The sequence below is a fragment of the Carcharodon carcharias genome, chromosome 16 (assembly GCF_017639515.1).
Source record: "Carcharodon carcharias isolate sCarCar2 chromosome 16, sCarCar2.pri, whole genome shotgun sequence".
Taxonomy (NCBI): Eukaryota; Metazoa; Chordata; class Chondrichthyes; order Lamniformes; family Lamnidae; genus Carcharodon; species Carcharodon carcharias.
In genome coordinates, this window is record NC_054482.1 from 79,550,824 (window position 1) to 79,570,872 (window position 20,049).

The following is a 20,049-nucleotide window of genomic DNA, read 5'->3' on the forward strand; positions in this document are numbered from 1 at the left end:
TAGTGCAATAGTGAGGGGGGGATTTTGGGTCAGAAAATCTAGATGTAGAATCAGTCTGGGTAGAGCTGGGTAGAGAAACAAAGAGGCAGAAAACATTAGAGGGAGTTGTCTGTAAGCCTCCAAACAGTAGTGGTAAAGTACGAGACAGCATTAAACAGGAAATTAGAGATGCATGTAACAAGGGTGCTACAATAATCATGGGTAGCTTCAATCTACATATTGACCAGGCAAATCAAATTAGCATGGTGGATGAATTCCTGAAGTGTGTACGAGATCGTTTAGACCAGTACATCAAGGAGCAGACTAGGGAATAGGCTATTCTTGATTTGCTGTCGTGCAATGAGAAGGGGTTAATTAATAACCTTGCTGTGCAAGGTCCTTTAGGGAACAATGACCATAACATGATAGAATTCATTAGGATGGAAAGTGAAGTAGTCCAATCTGATACTAGGGTCTGAAGTCTAAACAAAGGAATCTACAAAAATGAGGCGTGAGTTGGCCAAGTCAGATTGGGGAACTTCATTAAAAGGCATGACACTCGATAGGTAATGGCTAATATTTGAGCATGCATTTCAACAGTTATACATTCCTTTCTGGCACAAAAACACAGCAGGAAAAGCGGCTCAACTATGGCTAACAAAATAAATTAAAGGTAGTATTAGATCCAAAGAGGAATCATATAAAGTTGCTAGAAAAAGTAGCTAGCTTGAGGATTGGGAGCAGTTTAGAATTCACCAAAGAGGACCAAGTGATTGATTAAAGAGGGGAAAAATAGAGCATGAGTGTAAACATGCAAGGAACATAAAAGCAGACCATAAAAGCTTCTATAAGTACATAAAAAGAAAAAGATTAGTGAAGACAAATGTAGGTCCCTTACAATCTGTAACAGGATAATTTATAATACAGAACAAGGAAATGGCGGAGCAATTAAATAACTACTTTAGTTCTGCCTTCATGGAGGAAGACATAACTTCCCAGAAATGCTAGGGAAACAATAGTTTAGTGAGAAGGAGGAGTTGAAGGAAATTAGTATTACTAAAAAAAAAGCTGGAGAAATTAATGGGACTGAAAGCTAATAAATCCCTAGGGGCCTGATAATCTACATCCCAAGGTACTAAAGGAAGTGGCCAAGGAAAGTGGCCACGCTGATTGTCCTGTTCCAAAATGCTCTAGGTTCTGGAACAGTCGCAGCAGATTGGTGAGTGGCAAATGTAACTCCACTATTTAAAAAAAAGAGGGAAGGAGAAAATTGTGAATTATAGACTGGTTAGCCTAACATTATAATAGACTCTAGCATTTTCTCTACTAAAGAATGTGATAAAAGGACACTTAGCAAATATCAATGGGATTAGACAAAATCAAAGTGGATTTATGAAAGGGAAATCATGTTTGACATACCTACTGGAGTATTTTTTTTTGAGGACGCAATTAGCAGAATGGAGAACCAGTGGATGCGGTGTATTTGGATTTTCAGAAAGCTTTTGATCAAGTTCCACATAAAAGAGGTTAGTGAGCAAAATTAAAGCACATGGAATTGGGGTAATATATTGGCATGGATTGAAAATTGGTTAGCAGACAGAAAACAGAGTAGGAATAAATGGGTCTTTTACAGAGTGGCAGGCAGTAACTTGTGGAGTACCGCAGGGATCAGTGCTTGGGCCCCAGCTATTCACAATATACATCAATGATTTGGATGAGGGAACTAAATGTAATATTTCTACATTTGCTGACGACAAAATTTGCTGGCAATGTGAGTGGTGAGGAGGATGTTAAGAGACTTCAAGACAATTTAGAGAAGTTGAGTAAGTGGGAAAATGCATGGCAGATGCAGTATAACGTGGCTAAGTGTGAAGCTATTCACTTTGGTAGGAAAAGCAGAATGGCAGAGTATTATTTAAATGATAGATTGAGAAACGTTGATGTACAAAGGGACCTGGGTATCCATGTACACCAATCTCCAAGCAAGCATGCAGGTGCAGCAAGCAGTTAAGAATTCAAATGGTATGTTGGCCTTCATTACAACAGGACTTCAGTACAGGAGCAAAGGTGTCTTTCTGATTCCTGGGAGGGCAGCATTGTCATACGAAGAGAGATTGGGTCACCTAGGCCTGTACTTACCGGAGTATAGAAGAATGAGGAATCATCTCATTGAAATGTATAAAATTCTGACAGGGCTAGACAAACTGGATACAGGGATGATGTTTCCTCTGGCTAGGAGGTCGAGAACAAGGAGTCACAGTCTCAGGATAAAGGGTAGGCCATTTGGGATTGAAATGAGGAAAAACTTCTTCGTTCAGAGGATGGTGAACCTGTGGAATTCTCTAACACAAAAGGTTGTAGAGGCCAAGTCACTGAATATAGTTACGAAGGAAATAGATAGATTTCTGGACTCTAAAGATGTCAAGGGGTATGGGGAGAGAGCGGGAATACGGCATTGAGATAGAGGATCAGCCATGATCATATTGAATGGTGGAGCAGAGTTGAAGGGCCGAAATACTCCAGCTCCTATTTTCTATGGATGTGTATGAGTGGTGAATGTTAGACAGCTAAAAAACAAATGAAAACTTAAGACTGGGTTTAGCAGCAGGAATAGTAAAATAAAGTTCCTCCCGTTGCTTTAATTTTTAACAGAGCCAGCCATTGAGTGTACCTGGGTTTTGAGAGTGGCCAGATGAAGGTGCCTCTGGGGATCTATGTGATCAGGACTGTTGTGACTGAGCTAAGGAGGTTCTGCAGAAGTATACTCCTTTTTGGTGATAACTGTATCCTTGGACCTTGGATGGAATAAAATCAGTAGTCAAAGGTGACTGGAGGATCAAGTCGTGCATGAGAAAAAGGAGTGGAAGTCAGAATTGTGAAGGACTTCATGCTGCACATTGTGCCAAGGGGACTGCCAGTAAATCCATGATATCCATGTCATATCAGCTATTTGTGTAATTTATAGTTTCTATTGAATACAATTTGGCTATTAATTCATGTTGATTTTGGTTTGATTGTTAAATTATTATAAAAAGTGAAATCTTGTTCATCAGCTTTTTTTCCCCCCCATCAGGATTGGTTGGAAAGTGGTTCTTTTAGTTTGTCGGTCTCCAAGGGGATCATAACACCTTGCAGCAGTTTCTGGAGATTTGCTTTGGACTTAAAAAGAGAATTAAAATCTTTTGCAAACTGCCCCTTCAAAACTGAATCATACCATTTGCAAATACAGGGCATTTCCAACTCTCTTGAAATATTTCATGTATAGGTTTTCAAAGCAGACCCAGGGAGGCAGGGATCTGAAAAGAAAAGGTCAGCAGGTTTCAGATTTTTTTTCTGCAGCAGCTGATTATTAATGAGCTGTTTTCTACAATAATCACATTATTTTAGGCAATAATGCTATCTCTTGGAAAAATGGGCAGGGGACCATTGTGAATATTTAGATGGGTCCCCACATAGCTGTTTAAAAAAGTGATTAGCTAATTAACTCCTGTCCCAACAACCCCCCCCCTTAAACTAGCTTATATTTTACCCCTTTCCTATTTTTACTTAGTTCTGTTGAAGGGTCATGAGGACTCGAAACGTCAACTGTGCTCTTCTCCGCCGATGCTGCCAGACCTGCTGAGTTTTTCCAGGTATTTCTGTTTCTGATTAGTTAATTTCATTGTGAAAGATATTTATCATATTATACTGCTGAGTTGAATAAAATAGTTGCACTGATTGGAAACTAGATGGGGGGAAAAGACAACATGCATTATGTTTGCGACTGCATTGTAGTAAAATATAGTACTTCTATAGCATTATTCAAACTTGATTAAAGAGGAAGAGATCAATACAACAAATTTCTCTTATTAACATACATAACATGCCTTAATGGCTTTGTCTGACTACACTTGGATTATTATTCTAGATTAAAATGTGCTGCATGAATGAAATGTATGAATGAATGAGACATAATATGATCACTTCACATATGCAACCACACCCGATTTCCATTTAAAAGACTGCGATCCAACAACTCTCATTCTTAAGAAGTCTTACGGACGCTAAACAGTAACTATTTTTTTTCTCTCCACAGGTGCTGTTAGACCTGCTGAGTTTTTCCAGCATTTTCAACTTACATTCTGAAAGAAGTTTCTTTTAAATTCCAAGCGCAACACATCAATAATAAAACACTATAACAGCCAGCTTAAAGATAACTCTCCTACTTCTATATCAACTGACTGCAGCAAATGTACTTGATCTGAATGATTACTAAATTGCAAGGTATATATGCAATTACCGAGTCGAAATGCCCCCAAATACCTGTTTAGCAATGCTGGTGTTATTTTCCCGTTCCGCCAATATCACTATGACTGTTATCAGGAGCAGTGTGCTCCTTTAAGTATCTGAATGAACCAACCAGACAATTCCCGCAACCTCAGTCACATGACTAACGTGCTGCTTCCGGAAAGGTGCGTCACATGTCTTCGAACGTCATTTGGCAGACTGAGAATTATTTAAAAATCTTTTTTCATAATTTTAGAAGATTGAAACATTTTAATTGTTCACCTGATAAAGGACGCGAAAGAGAAACCAAATAGCTCGTGTCCAACGTTTTCAACTGGAGGCGCATGCGCAGGTCGGCCGTCGCTATAGAAGGTCGGCGCACAGGGCGGGTCGGGAAAGGGCTGCGCATGCTCCGAGTTGGTATGTTGCGCAAGCGCGGGTCGTGGTGTGTGGGGGAGGGGTGCTGGGGCACGCGGCGTTTGCGCGGATTTAACGGTTTCCAGTGGAGGGCGCGAGGCGGCCAGTGAGGGCGGTTGGTGATAACGGCAGGTAATATCCAGCATCTCAGGGCAGATTACAACGACAAAGGGCTATTCTTTATATTAAAAAAACTCAAGGAAAATGATACGAATCCCCTGACTCTTCGGGTAACATGGGCGTCATTAAAAACGGTTTCTACTATTGACTGGTAACAAAATAAACGTCTCTAAACCCTACCCACTGGCCCCGATCACTAATTATCGCATCACTGATTAATCACTTACCGGAATCACTAATCCTTAGCCCTAATTACTAATAGATCCTACCCAGACAGTGGTGAAAATGTGGAACTGGTGTGGTTGAATTGAATCACAATGATGGATTGAAGGGGAAGCTGCATAAGTAAACCCATGAAGGAGGGGGGAATAGAAGGATTTGCAGTTGGGGTTTGGTGGAGGTTCTGGTGGAGTATTCAGACTGGCATCAACCGAATGGCCCATGCTTGTTTCTGTTGCCATGCTTGGTGTATTTCACCCTTGCAATGCCCAACCTGCTGTCATGACACAGGTTGATCGTGTTGTCAACCATGGTGAATAACCACTTCAATTGGTTTATGACTTTGGAAATGCAATTTTAATTCAGGCTCAAGTGGGGAATTCGCCATGGCTTTCCCATTAGATGAAATCACCAGAAGTTAAAATAGATCCTTGATGTTCCATCTATCCTAGGAGAGATAAAGCAGAGATGTCTGCTTCCTGTGATTTGGACCTTGTTTAGTTCGATAATGCCCAATTTTTCTCAGGGCATGAATTGACGATGTGGGAAGCCCTATGACATTGTTGGGAAGTGAGGTGATTTTAATGCCTGGACATTATTTCTGTTTGACTGACTGGCTGCTCTGGGATTCAGCCTACTCACGTGATGCACATAAATCTGGTCTGATTCCAGTGCTCCTTTATACCAAGAATGCATCTCTTAAAGTGAGGATACATTTTTTGGGTTGATTTTATTTTAACTTGAGCAGCTGCACAAGACATTTTTACAACAGAAATGAGCCAAAGGGGCAACCTCCCACTTTTCTGATGCTCACCTGGAGGTCCAAGTGGAGGAAGGAAGGGAGCTACTGTTCTCAGGAACATCTCCAGGGCCACTGGTCAGAGGTGACTGGCAGGGGCAGAAAGCACCATCTTCCCAGGACTTGACCACTGTAGAAAGATGATCTGTGGCCAGAGGAACAGCAGGGGTAAGGACAGCTCTTCACCTCCCCACCTTTTTCAAGAGCACCTAAACACACTCCTTTTATCCTCTTCACCACCACTTAACAATTCCCTCCCCTCCCCATCATACCCTTCAAAATTCAGTCATAAGAGCATACTACAAAGCCTTCCCTTCCTATTCCAAGCACACTCACCCTTCTTTTCCTCTCTTCACACTACACATGAACAGGAATCTCTTTTCATATCTTACCATTTGCACAAGCACCAGCTACTCCTTCTATTGCTTAAAAAAGACACGTTTTTGGTCAAGTGGACTTGCCAACCTATCAGCACTCTCTTCTCTTACATTATAAATATGTTGTTTCCCCTAACATTGGTATTTTCTTGCAAATTCACCTGATGAGTGCAAGGTGAAAAGCTTTGACAAAAATGGCTTTTTTTCAGCTCAAGTTCTATACTACCAAATGACTACTCCTTGTATTCCTTCCTCACTTCACATTTCACATGTTAGGCTTGACATTCATCACATTCCCATCCATATTCCACTTTGTTTCTTCCCAAGTTCTCAGTGCATATACTATTTGCATAAACCCAATACAGCTCCACTTAAGTTCTCAGCATTCACTCACTAACTCCTCTGTTTCTGCAGAACAAAGCAGGTCATAATGCCAGGGATTTAACCAAGACCGGAGGAGGAGTCCCCAACGTCATTTCTCTCACTCAAGCAGAAGAAGCCTTGAAGATCAGTGACCCAGGCAGAGTCATGAGTGTTGGGATGGAGAGACTGGCACCTTATCTGAGTAGCATGACTGTATATTAGTTGTATTGTTTCAGTCGCTCAGCAAATATGCAACAAGGTTTCCATTTTCAAGCTGCATTCTCAAGCTTGTCACTTGCAAATTTGTCCATTTGGAAACTGCCATCCTAACTCTTGCTCTCTTTCTCTTATTTAGGTTCTAGACATTAAGAGGTGCAAGATACCTTGGAGGAGGACAGTCTTTCTGAGAATGCTCTGTCAGTTGCACCATTTCTCCCAGGCACCACTTGGACATTGACATGCTGCATGGGTTACGTGCTGAGGCAGAGGGATCTACATGTAGTGAAATGCAAAGTTTTTGAGGGAATAGGGGGACAGGGATCAGAGAGAGCTCAATGGAGGGAAATGCCCTGTCCGAGTACTGCCGAGGAAGTCAGAGATGAGGGGCAAGATTTTTGCTGTGGGCTTCTGAACCTGCCGTCAGACTGAAATGTAGGTCAGAAACCCGCATTGTGCAAGAAACACTTGTTGTGATTTTCCATGAGTTTAGCAGTTCATGGCCGGAGGGCAGGATGGTGGGCGGGCTCTCAGCTGGAGGGCCAACCAGAGGCCTTCCAGCTTGAAAGGAGCAGCAGGCTGCAAAGCGAGCTACGTGAGGGAGAGTGTGCTTCAAAATATAGGTGCCATCTCTCCAAAGTTTTTAAATTTAAAATAAAACATTGTTTTTGCAGCCAGGCCATGACAAGGGTCGTGGGAGAGGGGGGTGTGGTGGGAGCCTCTCTGTAAAGTGGCCTGTGGCAGCTGCAGCACCCAAGCAGGCAGGGAGGGCCTCTGGGCCTGCCACTGGGAGATTGCCTCCAGGCATCTAAATCTGCCCCTGCTGCCTATTGGGGGAGATGATGTAAATCTTGCACTGGGCTGTACCCATGTCTGCAGCATGTCTTCAAGGTGAACAGCCTCTAACATGTTAGAACAATGTAGATAAGGGAAGTCGTCAAGTCAGATCTGTAATTTAGGGATAAGGATTGGCTCTAACGACTGGGTCGGTTGGACTGGAGTGTGAAGTGGGGCTGGGCACATGTTGCGGCTGGAAAATCTTAGGGCAGAATTTTGTCCTCGGATGGCGGGCAGGCCCCACCAGCTTGGCGCTGGGCGGGCAGCTGAACTCTGCCACCGAAACTGGGCCGGCTGCCATTTTGAGTGGGCAGGCCAATTGAGGTGTGCGTTTCCTGTGGGGGGGGATTCCACATCTGTCAAAATGCGCTGTTTCGCGCATGTGCGCAAAAGAGCGCACTGCTCCCTGAGACAAAGTGCTGTAAGAAAAGTCAAAAAATATAGAAATATTAAAATTATTAACGTGTCCCCCTCATGTGACAATGTCACACGAGATGGGACATGTCAATAAGAAACACAAAGTTTATTAAATTTTTAAAAAATGGACATGAAACTTCATCCTGCCAGTGGATGAAGTTTCATGAATAATCTGGAGCCTGCTAGGGTTCCTGGCCTGCCCACCAGCCTTAAATTTGGACGGGCAGGATCTTTAACAAGGTTAATTAGCCTGTCAATGGCCTTAATTGGTAATTGACAGATCAGCAGGCGGACAGCTGATTTCGAAGTCTGCCCACCTTCCTGAAGATTTAAATGGACCAGGATGATGTCGGGGGTTCCTCCCGACATCATCCCGCGTCATTTTCCCCTCGGCGAGTGGACTCTGCCCCCAAATCGCTGAGGGGAAAATCCTGGCCTTAGCCTCCTGTAATTGACCTTAAGTGGCACTTAATGAATTGCTGTTGGTCACCTGCTGCGTGCCCTGCCACCAAGCAGGATGGAGCTGGGGAACCAGTGCATACTGAATGGCAGTGCTATTCTTAGCTCCCACCCGCACAGTTCCCAGTCCCAGCAGGGGGTCAAAGTCCTGTTGCTTCAACCATGAAAAGAAAACTGCTGGCCGCACATTAGCAGTTATACAAGGTATTGTAAGGCCTGCCAAGGAATTTTACAGCAATGGCTGAGAGTGTGAAGGAGTCAGCTTTCATAGATGTTGTAGTGTAAAGTTTTTACTGGACTATTAATCCAGAGAATGTAAATTCAACCCCAGCATAGCTGTTTGAGAATTTGAATTCAGTTTTAAAAGCCTGGAACTAAAAAGCTGATATCGGAAAAAGTGACCATGAAACTGTCAAGAGTGTTATAAAAACCCAATTGGCTCAGTCTCATCCTTATCCAGTCGGACCTGTATGAGACTCGAGTCCCATTCCAACATGATTGACTTAAGCTGCCTAGCAAGTCACTCAGTTGTATCAAACCGCTACATCACCACCTTCTCAGGGTTTGTCTGTCTGCCTACTTGTAATTACTCCTACCAGGATCTCTGCTGTCATGGTATACGACACACTTGGCTATTACTTTACATGACTAACTATGAGGATTGTACTGTCTGAGGTCCTAGACTTTCCACAGGTGACTGACCATTTGCCTTACTCAGCATTGTGACAGAGTACTCGGTGTGTCACACACCTTGCTGACCTCTGCCTTTTGAGCCGTTGTCCTACTAACTTGTTTGGATTTTCTGTCTCTCGCCCCTCCTAGTCTTCATGCACTTGAATGAGTGACGTCCCCAGACACACCAGCTGTTGTTGGTGAAGTCAAAGGGCAACTAGGAATTGGCAATAAATTGTTGGTGATTCTTACATCCTGAGAACAATTTAAAAATAATGAAGCCAGTTAGCTCATTCACACCCAACCTGAATTGCACTGATTCTTATACCTGAGGCAGTAGCCGCATAATGAGTGATCTTCTGAGTAAAGAGCTTTCACTTACAGGAATCAACAGGTACGTTAAGCAGAAACTGACCAAGTTAATGCCCAGCTTTGCAGCATGTTTTTATTGGGCAATGATGTAGGAGTGGACTCTTTTGGGAGCCACTGAGACTTGTGGAAACAAACCTAGTTGATAAATGAACTTTTAGAGAATTGCTTTTGAAACTAGAAGCATAAAGGTAGTGAAGATATATGAACTGAAAATGAACAGGGCATAAAGTGATTCACTTCTTTATTATACGCTAAAGAATAAAATCACAACCAATTGGAATTATAAGCTAATTTTGTTGAAATAAATGACCCAGTAGTACAGAAACAGATCATTCAGTCTATCAAGTCTATGCCACATTAGTTACTTTTAAGGTGTAGATAGTGTATAGAAACATGGCACAAGCCAGCATCCCATAAAGAACAATGAGATAAATGATGACCTGTTCTTGATGGTGTTGGTTGTGTGATAAATGCTCGTTAGCGCACTAAAATGTCACCACATCTTTTCTTTAAAAACTGCCATTGGAGCTTTTACATCTTGAGGGGAGTAGACAAAGCTGCAATTTAATGTTGCATCCAAAAAATGGTACCTATAACAGTACAACACATCCTTAGTACAGAATGAGATACTAGCTTAGATAACAAGAATAGCAACCAAAGCAAAAATTAAACGCTTCACATAATACAGGTTGAGCTGTTTCTGTTCTTTTTAGGAAAAAGTCACAGGGTGAACTTTCTTTAATTATGAGTACTATTGTAAAGGTTTTTCTTTTTTGACCTCTTCCTGCAGCCCTGTCCTTAAGTTTTCAGCTCGGGTTTTTGAGTCTGTCGAATAATCACTTGACTTGCACTGTTGAGACTTGTGAAAAAGAAAGTTGATGGTTTGCTTTAATTGTTAACTATCCTCAGATATCTCTATGGTTATTTGATTTGCGAGCTCTTTGAATTCATACTTTCTTGGTTCTTCCTTTTTCAGTTGAAAAAGTAGTTCTAATATAATCATTTTTAAGAATTCAAGTCTTATTTTGATCAGATAAAATGTTCTTGAATTCTTTCATTCTCTGCACTGAATATTCACTTATCCTTTCCTCTGCAGCTGGTAGTGATAAATATTTCAATGTCTCACTGTCAGCATAAATAGCAGTGAGACTTGACTTTATTGATAAAAACAAAAAAACTGCGGATGCTGGAAATCCAAAACAAAAACAGAATTACCTGGAAAAACTCAGCAGGTCTGGCAGCATCGGCGGAGAAGAAAAGAGTTGACGTTTCGAGTCCTCATGACCCTTCGACAGAACTTGAGTTCGAGTCCGAGAAAGACTTGAAATATAAGCTGGTTTAAGATGTGTGTGTGGGGGGCGGAGAGATAGAGAGAGAGGTGGGGGGGGGTGTGTGGTTGTAGGGACAAACAAGCAGTGATAGAAGCAGATCATCAAAAGATGTCAACAACAATAGTACAATGTGTTCTATTGTACTATTGTTGACATCTTTTGATGATCTGCTTCTATCACTGCTTGTTTGTCCCTACAACCACACCCCCCCCACCTCTCTCTCTCTCTCTCTATCCCTCCGCCCCCCACACACACACCTTAAACCAGCTTATATTTCAACTCTTTCTTGGACTCGAACTCAAGTTCTGTCGAAGGGTCATGAGGACTCGAAACGTCAACTCTTTTCTTCTCCGCCGATGCTGCCAGACCTGCTGAGTTTTTCCAGGTAATTCTGTTTTTTTTTACTTTATTGATGTTGACTGAGACTATATGTATCGATGATGTAGCAGCAGTTTGTTGAGATTGTCAGCTATTATGATTTCCGCTTTAGTTGCTGAATGTAACATTGCATTTAAAGTCCTTGGTTCTGTTAAAACACCTTTAACGGAAGTTGATGTAGTTCCAGTAGTCATTTATTCATCTCTATGCTGAAACCTCATATTCGTCCTGAACGCATTGCGATTTATGACCAAGACTGGACTTAGAAGATCTTTAAGTGCAGTTACTTAAAAAAACACCTTTGTTTTAATGAAATCTCAGCTGAGATGACATTGGAATTCACGGTTTGCTCCCATACCTTTTTTAAAGCTGTCCACAGAAGTTTGGAGTTGAAAAAGCTAATTAATAATTTTTCAGATATTCACTAAAACTATGATAGTTGCTTATTAGGTCTATTTGCATTGGTTAAGGAGTTTGAAGATAATTTAGTCTGATGATATATCCAGATTTGTTGAAGGATACCATGAAAGCCAGTTGTGGGCACTGGCTATAGACTTCAGTTGCGATATAGGACTGAAATCTTGTAAATGTACTACTTCTATTTAACAAGGAATGCCATTCCAATTCAAGTTCACTTCTATAATGGGCAAAGTATTGGCAAATACTGATAAAACCTGCACTAAACTCATGTGCTAACTTGGCATTCTTTCTGATGTCTGTAGTTGAACTCAGCTGACATTCTGACTATGTACATTTTTAAACTGTAAAACTGCTTCAACAGCAATGGAAAGTTCTTTGATGCTTGACATCCTAGAGATTCCTGTCATGTTATTTCATAAATCCTGACCCTGCTTTGTCTTTGCCAGTAACTGATATATAGCTCCACTGGCTAGTACCAGCAAAGCTGGACCTACTAGTCTTTGAAGCATGATACAATTATTCTGCTTGTTTATTATGGGATTTGCATGTTAGTTCACTGTCGCTTTTATAAAGCACCTTAAAACATTCCACAAGACATCCAACAGTTTCATTTTTGAAGTGCGGTCATTTACAGAGGAAAACAGCAGCTAATTTGTCTACAACAAAGCCCAAATCACAGCTAATTAGAGGAATTACCAGATAATCTTTTGTGAAGTTTTTGAGTCCACTACTACTCCAGAGATGTGAGTACAAAATCTTGGATGACACTTAGAGTGGTGCCAAAGATGTGCTTGCACTGTCAGAATTGCAGTGTTCAGATAAGACGTTAAACCAGAATCTGATTTTCTATCCCCTGTCTGTAAAAGATCCCTGGCATTAATTGAATAGAGAGTTCTTCCAGTCTCCTGTCAACAGTTTTCCTTAACCAACACCTAAAACAGATATAAAAACAGAAAACGCTAGAAATACCCCGCAGGTCTGGCGGCATCTGTGGAGAAAGAAACATTAAAGTTTGCGGATCAATGACCTTTCATCAAAATTGATGCTGCCAGACCTGCTGAATATTTCCAGCATTTTATGTTTTTATTTCAGATTTTCAGCATCTGAAGTATTTTGCTTTTGACCTAAAACAGATATCCTGGTAGAGTCTCTGATTGCTGCTTGTAGGATCTCACTGTGAGCAGATATGCTGCCAGGTTTCCTACATTACAACAGTGACTACATTTCACAAGTACTTAATTGTCTTAAAGCGATTTGGGACTTCCTGAAAATCACAATGTAAATGTAAGTGCTTTGGAAAATTGAGCTAGCTGAGCCAAATTATATCTGCCATCTCTACTTAGTGATATCTTGATACATTTACACTCATCCTGGCAGAGTGCACAGTGATTAATAAAATAAAACATAATTCAAAGAGATGCAATGGAAATGTGAATGCATTGGTGAATTATGTAGTAATTTTTTATAAGCTACTATTTCTAAAAATAACTAATATTTAACTAAAACATAGCAATTTTAAAACAAAGCATAATACATTAATAGTGGACCAAGGGAAAATAATGCTGTCTGAATTTCTAAAAAAAATCTTTTCTTGGCATTTATATTTATACGCATATGAACTCAGTGTAGTATAAACTTATACTTAAAATTGTTCTAGTGTTGCCTTTTGATCTGTACATTTAGGTAAATAGTTGATGGTAAAAATTAATAAAGTAACTTTCATATCCTCAGAACATTGCAAAGTGCTCAAAAATATAAATTACTTAAAAGTATAATCGCTTACAATATACGCATATGATGTAAATATTTTTCATACAGCAAGGTCATGCAAACAGCAATGAGTTAGGCTAATTAATGTGTAAGGCCCAGATTTTGCTGTCAAAATATCAGGCTAATGGTTATTTAAACATAAATTTTACATCAGGATAGGGTAAGTTCCATACCCAGTCATTGTGTCCAAAGTCAGTTGTTCTGCCATTAGCTTCATGAAGACAGCATTTCATTGTTGAAATGCATTGAATTCTGTGAAGCTGCTGTATTTGCATGGTACATACAAACTAAATGTGCGACAGGAGGTAAAGTCTCATCATTACAAGTGCTGACTTAAATACTGCCAATCAACCTCTGGCACCAAAAGCTAGCTATTAAAAGTGTGGAGTCTCATCTCTTTAGATATTAATCGTTGAAGATTTAAAAAAAAAATTAAAAATGTATTTTTCTTTCTATATCTTCTCTCTTAATCCAATCTTTATCTCCATTTCCTTTTTGGTACCTGATTTCACAATGAATTCACTCTAATTTATGCTTCCTTCTCTGTCGTTCCTTTGTTTATTTCTCAAACTTTTGATCTGATTGGTTAAAGAGAAACAGTTTTCCTGTTCACTCAGGCCTCTGATGTGCTTTCTCCCTCATTAATCCTTCATTAGCAGCTTTTACTTTTAGCAGCTTGCAATGCAAAATGTAAAGACAACATGCAAATGCAAGTCTAACAGCAGACGAAATCTGGGCCAATGCCATAGGATCTTGTACATCAGATGGGATCCATTTAAGGTATCATCAGAAATAACACCTTTGATCGCACTGATTAATTACAACACTGGAGATTATGACCTGAACTTTTGAGTCATCAGCTGAGCATGATTGGCGGTACTGCAAGCGGATGTGAAATCCGCTTCCGCCTACAACTGGCTCTTGACACCGATTACGCGCTGACTGGCCAACTAACTATTGGCCAGCGTGAAACTCGCAGTGAGAGAGTCTCAGCGCTGTGAGGGCTCCCAGGAAGAGGGCTGGTGCTGGAATGATTGCATTTGTGGGTGGGGGTTTAAAGAAGCTCCCTGAAGCTGTTATGCTTGGAGGAACTGTGTCAGAGAGTTGTAATCTTTAAAGGGGCAGGCAACTGTGGTGAGATGCTGTGCAGAAAAGTGTGGCTGGGACACTAGTAATGTTTTTTGGACCCGGAACCCATGCTTTATGTGGTGGAAACGGCCGGAGCCATTTTGCCCCTCACTTTTCGGAGGACTGCCTGCGGTTTCTATTGGAGGTTGTGTGTGAATGTCGAGAGATGTTGCTGCTGTGAGACAGAAAGAAGGAGGCCTCCACACTTAACGAAGAAGGCATGGATGGAGGTGGCATCTCTGGTTAGTGGCCGTGATGTAGTCAGAAGAACCTGGGCGCAGTGTAAGAAGAGGGTCAGTTACCTTCTGCGCTCTGCCAGGGTGAGTATTGAGATCCCGTGTAATCGTGAAATGTTGTTTGTGCGCCTGCACTTGTTGGAGCTCTCAGGTGTAAAGCCCTGAGCTTAATTTGGCACAGCTTCCTGTGCCCTTAAAGGCTGCATGTGAATAGACAAGCTGGCTGTCCTGTATGAAAGTGTGAAGTCCCGCAATGTGATGGGCACTGTTAGAACTGGGATGGGAGGAGTGCTAGCCTCACTACTCCACAGGTTGCAACATTAGTGTCAATGTTTAATTCACTCACCAAAATGGCCAATTATTTACCTTGCTACTGTTAGACCCAGAATAAAAGAGACTTTAATTAGGCTTCTTTTAGTAAACGCCAAGTGATTGATTTATTATAAAACAAAAGTTATTTTTGAAACAAGTTGCAAGAACCAGTTAACACGCAATTTGTAACCTGGAAGTGTAACTAGCTAACTATCAATCCCTTTTAAAATTCCCCAGTGAACACATGCACATACAAACAAATAGGGTCTCTGCAGAGATGGGCGGTTGAAAAAAAGACTAAAAAAGGATAAAGTTTGCAGGGTTTTGACACTGTTGATCTGGAACTCCCTCATGTGAAGACAGATCTCCAGTCCCAGTAGATGCCTGGAGATTCTCACCAACGGAGCTTTGGTATGGGGGTGAATAAACCTGGATCAACCTTCTTGTCTCAACCTCACGGGATCCTAAATACATACAAGTTCTATTGAGATGAGGATTCCTAGCTGGATACAGACAATCACAATGTTTCAGACAAGGCAAGGAGAGTGCGAGCTGGGCACTTTCCCCCTTCTTAGTTCATTCCCAACAGTGTTCAAAAAAACAAGTTCAAAATATAAAGCTCTTCTTAGATGATTTCCGGTAAATTACCAGGGCCTTTGCCTTTAAAACAGTTTTTCTCAGCCATTAAAATAATTGCTGTTCAAATAAGCAAATAGCTCTCCACCTCAGGTGCCTTGCAGGTCAGGTGATTTCTTGGAAAATGCATGTTTGCTTACAGTCCAAGGTGAATTTATGACCTTTTCAAAAAAAGCAAATGCCCAAATAATGCAATGTCCTTACAAATTTTTAAAAAAAATACCTTTCTTGAAGATATAGTTCCAACAGTCCTTAAACCTACAACTTTGTGGGGGAGGATGGAATGTCCTGGCATATAGAGGGGGGTGAATGAAAGCACTATTTCCTTACAGGAGAAAAGGAGTTACAATGTACAGGAGCGAGGACAAATTGGTGGTGGTGTTGCTAGTCTGGTGTTGCTAACTCCGGCGGAGGAGCAGATCCTGGAGATGGCATGTGACCGTGGAGCGAAGTCCACTGGTCGCGAAAGGGCAGGGGTTTTGGAGGAGGGTAAGAGTCCAGTGGACGAGGAAGAGATTGGGGGAGGGTATAAGAGATCTAGGGACTGACAGATGTAATCCCCTAATGCCTTATACTCATCAACTCAGAAGTCTTTGCTTGGCCGGATTTCCAATCTGAGAAACTACCAGAATGCATATACTCTGATTCATAAATGCTGCTGGAGCTCTACATATGTTTGCCCTCTCTCAGGTGGAACATCCTCAAGACTGCAGAATTACCTGGAAAACGCTCCTTTGACTTTAAAGGATGATCTACAATCAGATGCACCCACGTCACATCCTTTCTCTGCACCATGCACCAATACAGATACAGGTACGTTGGGCATGAGTGTTCTGGAGCAGATGGTGGTGCACAATGGTCACTGCTGGCCAGCATGAAACTTGCACTGAAAGACGCTCAGCACTATGGGGGGTGCCAGGAAGAGGTTGGGCGCTGGACTGATTGCATTTGCGGGCAGGGGTTTAAAGAAGCTCCCTGAAGCTGTTATGCTTGGAGGACATTAGTAATATCTACTGGACCCAGAACCCATGCCAAATGTGGTGGAAATGGCTGGAGCCAATTGGCCCCCGCTTTTTGGATGACTGCCTGCAGGTTCAATCGGAGGGTGTGAGTGAATGTCGGGTGATGTTGCTACTGTGAGAAAGAAAGGAGACAGAGAGTCCCAGGGCACCCAGAATCGGAGGATTGCAGGAGACCAGGGCGATGTTGAGCCCGAGGCTGATGATGAACCTCTGGAATTGTCTATAAGGTGGTAAATTCTGAATGTCCAGCAGGATGCACAAAATCTGGCAGAGATCCCTGAGGGAATGCATGCCATAGTCTTTGTATTGGAGGAGTCCATGTGGAGGTTGAACACTGTGATAACCCACAGCTCTAAGTGCACAACATCCTTCATAGAGAGTGGAAACATACATGGAGCAGCAGCTCCAGGAACTCAAGCAGGGGGTTTTGGGGTTGCCTTAAGACCTGTGAACCCACACAGTGGCAGTGACCTGCAAATGTGAGAGGTAGATGAGGCACCTAGTGACTCTGCTGACGTCTCATCATCTCTGGTGAGCAGGGAGGTTCAAACAAATCTCATGTTGGCAGACAACCTGCAGCTCCATGCATCCTCTCAGGGCTCCTCTCAGGGTGCTGCTGATGATGGCAGGAGCTCCTCTGCCCCTTTGCCAATGACCATCGTATCTGAGGAGACCGCAACGACTGAATAGTGCCCAGCCATGGTGCTGGGCTCTCCTGCCCAGTGGGGGCCCAAACAGCTCTTGGTGACTAGAGGACGGCCGCCGAAGTCATCAAGGCCAACGAGGCATCAGAGTCAGCAGCCTGCCTCCAGTGCAGCTGCCGGTGAGGGGGAAACACCAAGAAGTAGTGCTCGTAAAGGGAAATTTAAGTCACTATGATCACAGAAGAGGTTTCACAGGTGAATCATGTGTCATTGTCACTTGTGTACTGTTATTTGTGTATGTCACAAATCACTAGTAAAACGTGACATCATGTCAAATGGCCTTATTGTGCTGTATGTCACAGGGAGGAGGCTTGGAAGTCTTGAGTAAGACATCGATTGGGCTGCAAAGAGGATGGTGCTAGGAGGGCCTCATTAGCTCTGAGCAAGGTGGTGGTCTGATTGTGAACATTTGGGCTTCTGACTATGGAGTCCTACTGGAAACTTCTCTGAATCAGGGCCTCCCTGGTCTCTTTGTCTCATATAAGTTCTCTCATTGCTGGATCTTGTTCATCACCCTGAGGCTGATCAGGCTCCTCAGGTTCAGTGCTGGATTTATCCTCAGCGGCTTCTGGAATATCATTGCTATCTTCACCCTCCATCTGCTCCCCCCTTGAGAGTCAGATTGCGAAGGGCACAGCCATAAGACCATAAGACATAGGAGCAGAAATTAGGCCATTTGGCCCATCGATTCTGCTCCGCCATTCAATCATGGCTGATAGATTTCTCAACCCCATTCTCCCGCTTTCTCCCCGTAACCTTTGATCCCCTTACCAATTAAGAACCTATCTATCTTGGTCTTAAATACACTCAATGACCTGGCCTCCACAGCCTTCTGTGGCAATGAATTCCATAGATTTACCACTCTCTGGCTAAAGAAGTTTCTCCTCGTCTCTGTTCTAAAAGGTCTTCCCTTTACTCTCAGGCTGTGCCCTCGGGTCCTAGTCTCTCCTACTAATGGAAACATTTTCCCCACATCCACTCTATCCAGGCCTTTCAGTATTCTGTAAGTTTCAATCAGATCCCCCCTCATCCTTCTAAACTCCATCGAGTATAGACCCAGAGTCCTCAAACGTTCCTCATATGTTAAGCCTTTCATTCCTGGGATCATTCTTGTGAACCTCCTCTGGACCCTCTCCAGGGCCAGCACATCCTTCCTGAGATATGGGGCCCAAAATTGCTCACAATATTCTAAATGTGGTCTGACCAGAGTCTTATAAAGCCTCAGCAGCACATCCCTGCTTTTATATTCTAGTCCTCTCGAAATAAATGCCAACATTGCATTTGCCTTCTTAACTACCGACTCAACCTGGAAGGTAACCTTAAGAGAATACTGGACTAGGACTCCCAAGTCCCTTTGCACTCCAGATCTCTGAATTCTCTCCCCATTTAGAAAATAGTCTATGCCTCTTCTTCCTACCAAAGTGCATGACCTCACACTTCCCCACGTTGTATTCCATCTGCCAGTTCTTTGCCCATTCTCTTAACCTGTCCAAATCCTTCTGCAGCCTCCCTGCCTCCTCAATACTACCTGTCCCTCCACCTATCTTTGTATCATCTGCAAACTTAGCCAGGATGCCCTTAGTTCCTTCATCTAGATCATTAATGTATAAAGTGAAAAATTGTGGTCCCAACACTGACCCCTGCGGAACTAGTCACCTGCTGCCATCCTGAGAAGGACCCCCTTATCCCCACTCTCTGCCTCCTGTCAGACAGCCAATCTTCTATCCATGCTAGTACCTTGCCTCTAACACCATGAGCTCTTATCTTACTGAGCAGCCTTCTGTGCGGTATCTTGTCAAAGGCCTTCTGGAAGTCCAAGTAGATAACATCCATTGGCTCTCCTTTGTCTAACCTACTCATTACCTCCTCAAAGAATTCTAACAGATTTGTCAGGCATGACCTCCCCTTGATGAAACCATGCAGACTTTGCCCGATTTTACCAAGCACTTCCAAGTATTCTGAAATCTCATCCTTAATAATGGGCTCTAAAATCTTACCAACGGCTGAGGTCAGGCTAATCAGCCTGTAATTTCCCATGTTTTACCTCACTCCTTTAAACAGGGGGGTTACATTAGCAATTTTCCAGTCCTCTGGGACCCTCCCTGACTCCAGTGATTCCTGAAAGATCACCACAAACGCCCCCACTATCTCTTCAGCTATCTCCTTCAGAACTCTGGGATGTAATCCATCTGGTCCAGGTGATTTATCCACCTTCAGACCTTTCAGTTTTCCTAGCACCTTCTCCTTGGTAATGGCCACCATACTCACCTCTGCCCCCCGACTCTCTTGAACTTTGGGGATGTTACTTGTGTCTTCCACCGTGAAGACTGATGCAAAGTACCTATTCAGTTCCTCCGCCATTTCTTTGTTCCCCACTTCTACTTCTCCAGTGTAATTTTCCAGTGGCCCAATGTCCACTTTGTCTCTCTCTTACCTTTTATATATCTAAAAAAAACTCTTTTATATTACTGGCTAGTTTGCCCTCATATTTATTCTTCTCCCTCCTTATTTCTTTTTTTAGTTATCCTCTGTTGGTCTTTGTAGGCTTCCCAATCCCCTGGTTTCCCACTGCTCTGCGCCGCATTGTATGCTTTCTCTT

At 42.5% G+C, this 20,049-nt stretch overlaps 2 protein-coding genes across 4 annotated transcripts in view; one reads left to right on the forward strand and one right to left on the reverse strand.

The window, feature by feature from the left end:
* Positions 1-4,451, reverse strand: part of akr1a1b (aldo-keto reductase family 1, member A1b (aldehyde reductase)) — a 30,944-nt gene extending 26,493 nt beyond the window's left edge. The window contains exons 1-2 of one of the 2 annotated variants that reach the window (XM_041208450.1): positions 4,282-4,451; positions 3,194-3,275 (exon numbers count right to left, since the gene is read on the reverse strand). In XM_041208450.1, the coding sequence (XP_041064384.1) occupies positions 3,194-3,238 (45 nt within the window). In that variant the 5' untranslated portion in view covers positions 3,239-3,275; positions 4,282-4,451. The remainder of the gene's footprint in view (positions 1-3,193; positions 3,276-4,281) is intronic. The other variant, XM_041208451.1, reaches the window with a different exon arrangement.
* A 265-nt stretch (positions 4,452-4,716) lies between these two features.
* Positions 4,717-20,049, forward strand: part of LOC121289096 (peroxiredoxin-1-like) — a 73,249-nt gene continuing 57,916 nt past the window's right edge. Inside the window, exon 1 of one of the 2 annotated variants that reach the window (XM_041208131.1) lies at positions 4,717-4,794. The gene's annotated coding sequence lies outside the window, so the exon portion shown is untranslated. Of the gene's footprint in view, positions 4,795-7,003; positions 7,192-20,049 lie in introns of those variants that run through there. The other variant, XM_041208130.1, reaches the window with a different exon arrangement.